The sequence below is a fragment of the Nanorana parkeri genome, unplaced genomic scaffold (assembly GCF_000935625.1).
Source record: "Nanorana parkeri isolate BGI_ZX_2015 unplaced genomic scaffold, ASM93562v1 scaffold63, whole genome shotgun sequence".
In the NCBI taxonomy this organism is placed as follows: Eukaryota; Metazoa; Chordata; class Amphibia; order Anura; family Dicroglossidae; genus Nanorana; species Nanorana parkeri.
Window position 1 is genome coordinate 774,198 of NW_017306331.1, and position 12,515 is coordinate 786,712.

A 12,515-nucleotide genomic window follows, 5' to 3' on the forward strand; every position below is an offset into this window, starting at 1 on the left:
CAGGGATACAAAAAAAAAAAAACTACAACGTGACATAAAAGAACCAAATGAGTCAGAAATGTTTATACTCCAAGACGTCTGGAAAACTAAATTATTCTCAAGATTTCCACAGTAACTGCAACTGAGCTACTGGAAATATGATGGTGGAAATAACTTCCATCCATGGGTACTAATACAAATGTCATGAGCTGCAGAATAATTAATCCCAACTCGGGGCACTAAGCAAATTCCAGTCAAACAGCACAAAGCAAAGATGAAATTCATATAGGAGAGTTGTTCTTCCTGATTAAGGATTTCTATCTCTTTCCATCCATTCCTGAGATTTATGCAGCTCTGTCTAGCAAGGAAGGGGGCTTAAAGTGACATTAAACCCTCAGATTTTTTAACATAAAACAATACTATAATGTGTGCCTTACTGTAATCCATGGTTGTTTCCCTTCTCTTTGCTGCTCTTCCTTTTAAATCCTCATGTCTTCTCATGGTTGGGGAGAACTTCCCTTTGCAGCTGAGTGCCTCTTCCTGTAGTGCTGGCTCAGGTTACAAACCTATACACAGACACCATGTATCCATTTCAGAGACAAGGCAGTCTGCTGCAAAACAGAAGTTCTGCCCAGCATGAGAACAGATACAGATTTAAAAGGAAGAGCAGCAAAGAGAAGGGAAACAACCATGGATTACAGTAAGGCACACATTACAGTATTGTTTTATGTTAAAAAATCTGAGGGTTTAATGTCACTTTAATTTTTCTCTGCTGCAGTTTCACTATCACTTAGGGGTTATGCCAGTCAGGACGCTAGCTGCAAGGAGTTTGCCTGTTCTCCTTGTGCTTGCATGGGTTTCCCACAGGTACTCCGGTTTCCTCCCGCACTCCAAAGACATGCTGGAAGGTTAACTGCCTCCTTTCTAAATGTGCCCTGTATGTATGTATATATGTGAGATAGGGACTTTCATTTGTAAGCTCCTTGAGGGCAGGGACTGATGGGAATGTGCATAATGTAAAGTGCTGTGTAAATTGTCGGCACTATATAAATACCTGTAATAAATAAAATAAATACATTTGGCTTTAGTTGCACTATAAAGGCAGATGTCGTGAGTGCATGGCACTAGCTCCCCTAGATGGCGCTAACAAGTATAGGAAAGTCCTAGATTTGTCAGTGCCATTTAGGGGTGCCAGTGCCATGCAAATGGAATCCACCCAGCCTATAGCTTTTATAAATGAACTCCTTATAGTGCAACTGAAGCCATCATTTTTTTTTTTGTTTTAGCTAGAGTGGAGAGGGATTAGAACATCAGTCAGGTTTTGTTGTCATCTGTGTCCACGTTAGAGAAATACGCCCTCACTATTTCTCCTGGCGACCGTTATCGCTTAAAGTAAAAATTAAAGAAAATGCCAAATTTTGAGTTGTCACCAGAACAAGAACAGATGGGAAATCATCCAGTCGGGACACGCGTTTTGGTGATGGCCGGTGGCCGCTGTCAGAATACAATAGATCCAGAAGCAAATGGCAAATGAGGCGCTAGACTGAAATTAGGGATGCTCAGATACCAAGTACGGTACTCGGTACATGTACAGATGCTTTTCCAGCTCCAGGACCAGACTAGAGAAAAATTCAAAAGTTACGAGGCAGCTGTCATTTTTAAGGAGCATACGGAGCTCCTAGGATTTGTACATGCATTACTTGTTTTTAATAAATATGCACCGATACCATTTTTCCAAGTACAAGTACAGATACTTGCTCAAGTACCCACAGATACAAGTACTGATACATTTTTGTTTATTGTCATGTGACAGTTTTTCTAAAACAATACAGACTAATGATTTCAGGACAGTGGTGGAGCACCAGAGCTAGGTCCCAGCTGCAACCGCTGCAACCCTGGTAGTTCTCATGAAAATGCCAAGTATCGGCACTGGTATCTGGACATCCTTAACTGAAATCTGTTTTTAATTTTTCAAAGAAGATGGTTGAAAACACTGCTTGAGCCGAATGGCTTAGGTTGGGCAGCAGGAATCGAAAGACCCCATGAAGGAGGGCTAGCACCCGAATCGGGAAATCCAAATGTAATGCGTAGATTCAGAGTGCCAGACCAAGATAAGTTTAGAGTCTTTTAATCACTCAACTGGTGACAGCAAAAACCACAGAAGATAGCCAATGCGTTTTGAGGGCCACAGTTCCCCCCCCCCCCCTTAATCAAGGCAAAATGGAAATAGCAACGTTTTGGATGGACTCTAATAATGGCTTCTGAGCTGACTGTTACACCTGCATTCAGAGGTGAGGATAACAACTGGTCAATAAAGATGCCAGCGAAGACAGCCAAAATACAAAGCAATGAAGACATTCTGACATTCAAAATGCAAGCAATGAAGAGATCCTCGATCGATGCTCGTAAGCATTAATGGAGCAATCTGTAAGATTTTCTTGGTTCAGCCCGCAGGCTGAACGAGGAAAATATTATAGTGTATAGTCAGCTTTACCCTACTCCACAGTTCTATGACAGCCAGTGTTCCAGTCCTCCACTCTCAGGCACTGAAATGTGGGCGGGTACTCCTACATCACCGCGCACAATGCAGGAACAATGGCCACATCATCAAAATGTACTGCAGGTCCTGCATTGTACCTGATGATGTCCTTGACAAGAACGGTCAGAGACCAGCATTTTCTGGTCTTGCTTGGGTCTTTATTTGAGTGTTCACACACCACCTGCATGACGCGGACACTTCATTTGGAATGTCTATTTGCCAGGGTCATCCCAGGATCCAGAAGAGGGCCGACATGGGGCTTGAAGAGGACCGGAGGTCTCAGGCGCCATTTCATGGATGGATTCACAGTCCCTCCACCTGGAAACATTGGCAGTGAGGGACCTAGAGGGGTAGCTTAGGTGATTAAATCGAACTTCACAAGTTAAGGGGGGAAAAAAGCCTATCAGGATAGGTTAGAGGTGGGTGGCAAGGAGGGAGGGGTATGAAAAATACTGTGTTAGATCAACCCCTAGAAAATTTAGAACTACATTCTTCATCCGTTGGTGAGAGGGGAACCATGTTCATTATTTTATTACTGCCCAGAGTGGAGTTAAAAAAGAACTTCAGGGAAAACTTGTATTAACCCTTGCAGTGGGCTTACCCCCCGCACTGCAAGAGTTAACTGCTCGTTTTTGTCTAGGTGTCTCCACAACCACACAGGCACAACAAAACAAGATACTCCCCTGCTCCCTGCTCTCCACACCTCCCTCTTCCCTGCTCCAAGTTAGTAGATCAACAGCAGCTGGAGACTGTAATCTTATACTGGACAGGAAGTTCAGGGAAGGGGAGCTGAGAGAGTTGGAGCTGGTTGGAAACATGACGACTGTAAGTGCTTGGGCAAAAATGTAAAGAAATACTTTGCTGGGCAATGCAGATTTGTTTGATTCGAATTCATTACTAAAAGAAGATTGAGCTTTTAACAGTACTTTACTCCAGTCAAAATATTATATTTAGGCCTTGTTCACACCAAATGCAGACCAGATCTGCACGAGTTTCTGCACACGCAGTGCAGTGGGTGCATTTTTGCCCGCGTTTTTGATGCGTTCCGGGCTGTTTTTGGTTAAAAAATAAATAAATAAATGTTTTTAAAGTTTAAAATGGGCTTTCAGTGCGTTCTAGGACGTTTTTGATGTGTTTGCATGCGTTCCAGAGCGTTTCCAGAGCAGGTAAAATAGGGCCTGCTGCAGTTTTTTTACCTGCTCTGGAACGGGACACTGCGATGTGAACTGGAGCTAAAAATACCATTGGAATACATTGGAAGCAGTTTTGCTCCGGTCTGTAACTGCTCTGCTCCTGGAACGCGCTTGGTGTGAACAAAGCCTTGAAGTCAATACTTACCAGCTTGTTCTAGCTATCAATGAATGGGTCAGTTTCATGACAGCTTCCATGTACATACATGCCCTGCTCTGGGCACTGGATCTCTCTGTATGCCAGATCATAGGTAATCGGAATTACTGCCAGTTTTCAAATCTGTACGCTGGAGATAACTCTGTTTGACTCTGTCATAGCCACAGCAACAGGTTCTTTAACCACCTCCCGTCTGCCGATCGTTGAAAGACAGCTGGATGGGAGTCTCCTGGATGCGGGTGGGCGTCTTTAGACGTCCTTCGTGCCCGCGCCCCCTGGCGTGGGCACCCTATGCGATAACAATAAACTAAAGTGTAAAAAAAAGTTTTTTAAAAAAATTCTCACAAAATAAATAAAAATTTACACACACAAAACAAAAAACACAAAATGTTTTTAAAGTCCCCCACCCCCACATAGACGCGCAAAAATGCGTTAGATGCACCTAGATGCGAAAACGACTATTGCTCCAATTATGCTGCACATGTTACATATCGCCGCAAACGTCGCAATGAGAGCAATAATTTTAGGGCCATCAATCACTGATAACACTAAACTGATGAGCGGTAAAATCTTTTAAAGCGTTGCCTATGGCCAATTTTGGGTATGGTGTTTTTTGGCGATTTCGCGGGCGCGCGCAATTTTAAGGCTTGACATGTTTGGTGTCTATTTACCCGACGTGATCCCGCCTTTTATATTTTACCCATTGGGTAAAAATAATGTTTCTTAAATAATAAAGGGAAAACCATATTTTTTTTAAATATTCGGTACTTTTTTGTTATATAGTAAACAATAAAAACCCCAGTGGTGATTAAATACCACCAAAAAAAAGCTCTATCTGTCCCCAAAGGAAGGGAGTGTAAACACCCCGGTCAGCAAGTGGTTAAGTGGCAATAAAAAGAACTACCCAACTCTGTCGCACATGTAACATGCAACTGCAACCCAAACTGTCGCAAGGCTTTCATGAATTAGGCGCAGGTTGTTTTAAAGGGAGCATACCAGTAGAAAAGTAAAACCAGGGGTGGAGAAATGAATATGGAACTCAGGAGCCAGTCAGACCAAGTCAGGAGCCGGCAGCATTTTTTTAGCAGCCAGCTCCATTGACAATAACTCGAGAAAACCTTGAAAGTTACGTGCCAGCTATAAAATTTAAGGAGCATTGGCGACCTGGCTCCTGGGATTTGTCCAGCCCTGACCTAAACTAAATAATTGGTAGGGATGTTGAGATACTTTTGACCTCCTATCATATGGATCTTCATGTTATGGATCTACATGTTTATCATAACTAATGACTTGCTGTGTGTGACACCACAGCTTCTTGATTATTACTCTTGCAGTCCACATTAAAACGTACATCACATGTTAGCAGTTACTGTGAGGAGGTCTGCAGAAAACAGCAAGCTTTGTGTTTGCACAATGCGGAGTCACTGAAACGTGTATGAATATAAATAAAACAAGAACCAGCTGCTGGCAATGCCAGTCTGTGAGCAAGGTGACACCGGCAGCCTGATGGTACAGAGCAGTTACTAACAAGGGGCTGCCCTGTGAATCCTAAAGGTAAGAGTTGTCTTGCTGTGCCCACTGTATCCCTGTGTACCAGGCACAAGGGTCCCGGTACACTTGTCCCTTCTAACATGTCCCATATCCCTACTACAAAAAATAAAAGCTTGATTGGTTGCCATTGCTAACAGCTCCACGTTTGCTCCAGTTTTCATACAATAGTCTCTACCTAGGAAAAGGTAAGCAGAATGGAAAGATTAAAATCCTGAATTACCCATTCCATGTACTTTAAACTAAATTTAACTCACAATTCCATTTTCGGACAGAGTACAATTTAAGGAAGTATGAACCTATGTTTTGTTTTTTCTGGGTAGTCTTTATGGAGATTTTCTCTTTTTTTCTGGGTGGTCACCTACATAGTTTGAAGTGACTAGTTCCTGAAGTCTACAACAATCTATAATACTCCATTTCTTGGTCTACAAAAGCTACACACAGGACAATATATTTCATATAGACATCTCCAGGGACACAAAATGTAGTAAAAGGTATCTAGGGTCAAAAACTAAAAACAAAAATGTATTTCTATACAGAATTTGCATAAATTATATCCCACTCCAAATAATCTAAAAGTTTTTAAACTTACATATTGAAGATGCCAATAGTATGTTCCATAGGTTGTTTCACTCAGCCCTGTGAATATGTACTTCCTTGTGTCAAAGCTCTCACAGACCGTGCCTTCTGAACTATAACTCAGCGTCTGAACAATGTAACATTATTATTGCTTGCTGGAAGCAATGCATGATGGGCTACGTAGTCTTGAGACATCAAGATTGCATCACATCAAGCAGCATGGAAAGAGATGCAAAACACACTGGGAATCCAGGAAGTTGACGAAAGTGATGGGCAGATGGAAAGCAGCACTCACTACATAAAAGGGATTTTTCAAGTAAACTTTAATTGCATCATCAAAAACAACTATAATATGTATTCCTATTACAATGCTGATGTTATTACAGGATAGTATATGCTGGGACTTCAAAACACCTTTAAAAAGTAGGAGCAGGTAAGGGTTAACTGCTGTCTAGCTTTTATGGCTCTCTGTGTACCTGTTGGAAAGATTTCCCTCTCTTGGGTCAGGAATTGGTCACTTGGATGGCATGTGAGCTAAAACTTTCTCAGCATGGACATGAATAAAAAAAACCTGACCATGTGACTGCCCTTACCCAATCAAATACATTTTTTCTGGAGTTGAATAGTTGTAGTTGATCCAGAAAAAAGCAAACCGCCCCCCATATAAAGCTCAGCTTAACCACTTCCCATCTGCAGTCTGTGCTAAAGATAGGTTACTAAACATCCAATGCTAGATCTGTGACGGCATTTTATCTGAACTGTCCTATCAGATACAGCAATCAGCATGGTTCACGATCATGTAATTCCTCTGACAGCCAATCATAGTGAACACATGGCTTCATTTAAAAACAGTTCAGCTGTCATTGTGACTAGCACAGAAAATAAGCTCTTTAACAGAATGCTTCTTCTTACCTGCAGAAGACTGAGGATATCATCTTATCCTAGTGTCAGGATTTAACTGCACCGTTGTGGACCCTCCTGCTACACTATAAGGGATAGTCAAGAAATGGCAGTAGGTGTACCTAAGTGTGGGCCAAAACCCAGATTGTGGTAGGACCAAGCACAACGAAACAGAGCTGGGAGCATAATCTGTGGAGTAGAAACCTCTCTGGATTACACTAGAAGTAGGAGGATCCTGGAAATGAGTCTGTATTGCACTGGAAGGGTTAGAACCAGGATCAGGACACGCCAGAGTATAAGGTTGACGTGGGAACCACCAGAGGAATATTACAGCCAGATGTTATTTACTAGGGACCCTCTCATGAGAGTTTGGATTTTGCTACGCTCACTCCAGGATGCAACCCCCTGGTTCACCCTGCTCCACCACCACGGACCACAGTCCAGAGGTCAGGACTAACAATGGATATGGATAGTCTGGATACAAGTCAGTGGTCAGGGCAGGCAGTGGACAAGGATAACGAGGATTTTAGCCAAAAATCAGGATAGGCAGCAGACACAGATAACTAGGAACAGGTCAAAGGTCAGGGCAGGCAGCAGACACAGATCACCAAGAACCAGCCAGAGGTCAGTACACAGAAATGAATGGAAGTTAGCAGGCTGGATAACGGAAACATACACCAGGGGCTCAGCAGCTAGCTTGCAGAACCATTGCTTGGGCAACAAGACGCGAGCTGGACCCAGTGTTAATAGGGTGAGCAAAAGAAAGGAACCAATGAGATTGTGGGCAAGCTGAAAGGGGTATCAGAGTACCAAACTCATTGGTCACAGCCTGACAGGGAGGAAAGGGCACCAATTTGATTGGCTGCTGTCAATCAGGGGAAAGGCATTGCTCTGCATGGCTATAGCTTGTCAGGGGGAGGGTACTACTCTAATTGGTCATAGCTGTGACACCTTGGGTAAAAACCAGAAGTAAGCAAAGTCACTTCACTAGAGCTCAAAGATAACTTATTAGAAATAAAAGGCATAGTTGTATATTGTGACATGTCAGGAATGTACTGACATAGTAAGTTACTGAGGAGTCCACTTCAAGTACAGGTCTGCTACGTACATGTACTGTATTTGCAATTCTGCTGGAAGAACAGAAAATTACCAGGCGGGGATCACTCTGACACAGTTGGCCAGTGTGAATATGTATTGCAATGTACTGCAAACTAAGAGCCCGTTGTTAAGCAAAAGTCTGCTCAGCACGTGTAAGGGTGTGTATCGGTGTGCAGAGGGTTCAGTTAGAAAATATGTAAATAATGAGTAACACAATGTAAGTGCGGCATGAACTAGCCTTCAGCATAAGGCAGGACACAAGCACTGCTGTGAATGGTGCCATTGTGCCTTCTGCGGAAACACTGGTGCAAATCATTTGTACTGACTGGTTTTTCTAGTAAGACAATGAGGGATGCGCACATTATAATAATGCAATGTGTTAGCATTCAGCGTTTATGATTACCACTCATAAACCATAAAATCTGATTGGCTACTTCAGGGGGACAACACTTTGTCTCAACTTTCTTTTCACCTCCTTGTGAAAGTGTTTAGTCCACCTAGATGTGACATTTACTGGTATATAGGTGAATGGAAACATTCACTCTATATTAAACTCTAATATATATTACATTTTGAGGCCTTGTTCACACCGAAAGCACTGCGTTCCAGAGCGGTAGCTGCTGGAACGCACCGCAATCGCTCACAAAACTTTCCCCTGCATTCTGGGGCGGGAGGGGGCGATGCATTTAATTAAATGGCCCCGCTTCCATGCCCCCCCGCCCGCACGGTGATCAGACACATGGCAAAACTTTGCCTGCGTTCCATTCCACTGCAAACGCAAAAAATAGGGCTTGCTCGATTTTTTGCGTTCGCAGTGGAACGGAGCGCAGGCAAGTTTTTCCACGCGTCCGATCGCACTGCAGGCTGGGGGGCATGGAAGCGGTGCCAGTGAATTCAATGCACCGCCACGCCCCAGAACGCAAGGGGAAGTTGGGGATGCGTTCCAGCAGCTACCGCTCCGGAACGAACACTGCTTTCGGTGTGAATAAGCCCTAAATCATTTCTTAAAGTCATTTTCAATAAATGTAAATATGCAGATTTTAGATACCTGCCGATCATCCCACTTCCCATGTTGTCACCCTCTCTCATTTACCCCATGGAGACCCCAACAAGCCATGGAGCCGACACATATTGCACAGGCATGGTTCACCGTTGTTACTATCAGGAAGCCAGTCCCAAACAATCATACACAATCACCACGGATGGAGTAAGTACTTGTAGACAGGAAGTGGCTGAAAGAGGCTGGATGAGAACAACACTGAGATACAAAAAAATAACAACATATTATATAAAAAATAAAAACTATGGCAACCGTTTATGATAATAATCCTTTGCAAACTACATGTTACCCAGTCAGAGTTTAGATTCACTTTGTGCTAGCGATAAACCAAAATGATCTACTCCTTTTAACTTTATGAATGATCTTTTATATAAAACTACTGCAAAAAGTGATCCTATTACACGTGTGCAGCCAATACAGCAGATGCATTCAATAAAACTGGATCAGGAAAAAAACTGATCAAAAAATGAGCAAATGACACGTAGGAGTGAAAATATTGCATGTGTGCGACTTTTGTGAATGAAAGAAGAGTAAAAACCTGGATGAGATTGAATTGCTAAGTTACTCATAACAATTTGTGTTTTCTTTTATATAAAATATTTTTGTCATCCTTTAGTGCATCTCAACGCTGCTGATCTCCTCCATCCTCTTGAAGCCACTTCCTGTCTTCATGTACTTGCTCCTGGATCAGCAGCACATAATTACTCTCACAGGCTTGCTGATAGTGACATTAGAGGACCAGAACTGCAGAATGAGTGTCGGAATGGCTCCTGGACATTCATGGCAGGATCACAAGGAATTCTTTTAATGTAAGCTGCACATTTTAAATGAATTGAATATTTAAATGACACTAGCTTTAAATCTAAGGTAATGCTTATGTCTACTGAACCAGAAGTAACATCCCCCCAGCTTTGTTGCCCTCCCCCACATGGTCTCAATCCAGTGTGTCACCCTCTTCCACGTGGTGTCAGTCCAATGTATCACCCTCCCACATGTGGTCTCACTCCAGCGTGTCGCCCCTCTCTTGTGCGTTCTCTCCAGTGTGTTGCCCTCTCCCATGTGGTCTCTCTCCAGTATGTCACCCTCTCCTGCGTGGTCCTACTTCAGTGTCGCCCTCTCCCGTGTGGTCTCTCTCCAGTGTGTCACCCTCTCCTGCGTGGTCCTACTTCAGTGTCGCCCTCTCCTGTGTGGTCTCTCTCCAGTGTCTCACCTTCCTCTGTGTGGTAACCCTCTCCCGTGTGGTCTCTCTCCAGTGCATCACCCTCTCCCTTGTGGTCTCTCTCCAGTGCATCGCCCTCTCCCTTGTGGTCTCTCTCCAGTGCATCACCCTCTCCGTTGTGGTCTCTTCAGAGAGTCACCCTCTCACCGTGTGGTCTCTCTGCAGTGTGTCACTCTCTCCAGTGTGGTCTCTCTGCAGTATGTCAACCTCTTCCGTGTGGTCTTTCTCTGGTGGGTCACCTTCTTCCGTGTGGTCTCCCTGCAGTGTGTCAACCTATTCCGCATGGTCTCTCTGCAGTACACCACCCTCTTCCTTGTGGTCTCTCTCCAGTGGGTCACCCTCTTCCGTGTGGTCTCTGCAATGTGTCACCCTCTTCCGTGTGGTCTCTGCAATGTGTCACCCTCTTCCGTGTGGTCTCTCTGCAGTGTGTCATCCTATTTTGCATGGTCTCTCTGCAGTGTATCACCCTCTTCCATGTGGTCTCTCTCCAGTGTGTCACCCTCTTCCATGTGGTCTCTCTCTAGTGTGTCACGCTCTCCGATGTGGTCTCTCCAGTGATTCGCCCTCTCCCATGTGGTCCATCTACAGTCGGTCACCTCTCCCGTGTGATCTCTCCCCAGTGTGTTCACCCTCTCCCGTGTGGTCTCTCTCCAGTGGGTCACCCTCTCCTTTGTGGTCTCTTTCCAGTGGGTCACCTCTCCTGTGTGGCCTCACTCCAATGAGTCACCCTCCCGTGTGGTCTCTCTACAGTTGGTCCCCTCCCCCATGTGGTCTCACTCCAGTGTTGTCTCTCTCCAGTGCGGTCCCTCTGGTGAGACAGGTAGGGATAACTGTGAACTCAGTTGCACTGACAAACAGCCATCTAGTGATTGATTGAACCTTCTAGCGTCCACCATTTCGTGTGTTCTAGTCGTTTGGCAAAGCCAAACTGTGAGAATGACCCCCGATCCCACCCCGTATTGCTCAATCCGCAAGATGATCCATCTGTTAATATTGCAGGAAAATGATTCAAAGCCTCAGATAGAGAATTCACAACGAGCTGATAATGAATTCAGGAAGTAGTCTGAAGCTTGCATCTGAATCGTGACTAACAAGCCAAGCCACCTACAACCTAAGTAGGAAGATCAGTGCCCCCGTATCTCCCACCCCGCAACTTCCTGGACTGCACATAAAATCTGATATTTACTGAAAGCACCTGTGTGATCATGCCAAGTCACCTGCCTCTGCCTACCTCACCTTGAGGCTGATACCTCTCCCTGCCAGCCTAGTCCCCCTGGGGCTGCCTATGTAGCTGTGCTGCATTGCACATTGCTGGGTGACACTGGGGCTGCCTGCCACTGATAGGGATGGCATCGGTGCAGGCACAGGGCTAGTTATATGTATATGAAGCTGGCTGTCACTCACCAGTGCTGTGCTGGTTCTTGGGGGCTAGCTGCTTGGTCAGGCTCTGGATCTTCTCCCACTGACACTCTGCCCTGCAGCGCTCGATCTCTGCCTCCAGCTTCAGGTGGGACTGGGAAAGCCTTGAAGCCATGTCGGGTCATGTCACAGGGACGTAGCCGGGGACTGTACAGCTGCGGCTCTGCCACTGTCTGTGGCTCGCTCGACAGCTCTCAGCCCGCTGCTGCTTCCCCCGCCTCGATTCCCGGGGGCGCCCGCTGATTGGCCGCCGACGCCCGGGGCCGGCCACTGATTGGAGGCTTCTTATTTCCTTGGCCGGGCACCTTATCAGTGGGGCTGGGCTGGGTGCCAGGCAGGTGTGGGCACTGACAGATCAATAAAGCTAGCTGTGTGCGCTCATCAATTGTGATCAATGATGTCATCAATCCATACCCAGCCAATGGCATATTCAGTATCATTGTTACTCTTAGTATGTTATTAGAAAATATAAGAATACAAAAAAGATGGATATCATCACTGCCACAAAAAAATGATGGTCAGAAGGAGGGACAGCAGTTGTCATATGAGTACTGGAATAATCTAATGATTAAAAGAGAATTGTATTAACCCTTGCAATGGGGCTATCCCCACACTCATCTTTGCTCATTTTTTCCTGGGGTAAAAAAAAAAGTTATACTCACCCGATTTTCCGACCCAACTTGCTCTTAGACCAGTCCCCGGAGCTTCTCTCCCCATCTGCTGCACCAGGCTAGGAATCCCCATGTCATCATGTCCAATACACTGTATCAGAGCCGTAGCTAGCTCTTTTTGCGCCAGAGGCAAGAACAGAAAATTATGCCCCCCCC

At 44.9% G+C, this 12,515-nt stretch overlaps 1 protein-coding gene across 1 annotated transcript in view; it reads right to left on the bottom strand.

Moving 5' to 3' along the window:
• Nucleotides 1-11,841, bottom strand: part of TTC7A (tetratricopeptide repeat domain 7A) — a 277,635-nt gene extending 265,794 nt beyond the window's left edge. The window contains exon 1 of the mRNA XM_018576308.1: nt 11,674-11,841. Within this exon, the coding sequence (XP_018431810.1) occupies nt 11,674-11,803 (130 nt within the window). The 5' untranslated portion in view covers nt 11,804-11,841. The remainder of the gene's footprint in view (nt 1-11,673) is intronic.
• Nucleotides 11,842-12,515: the final 674 nt, after the last annotated feature.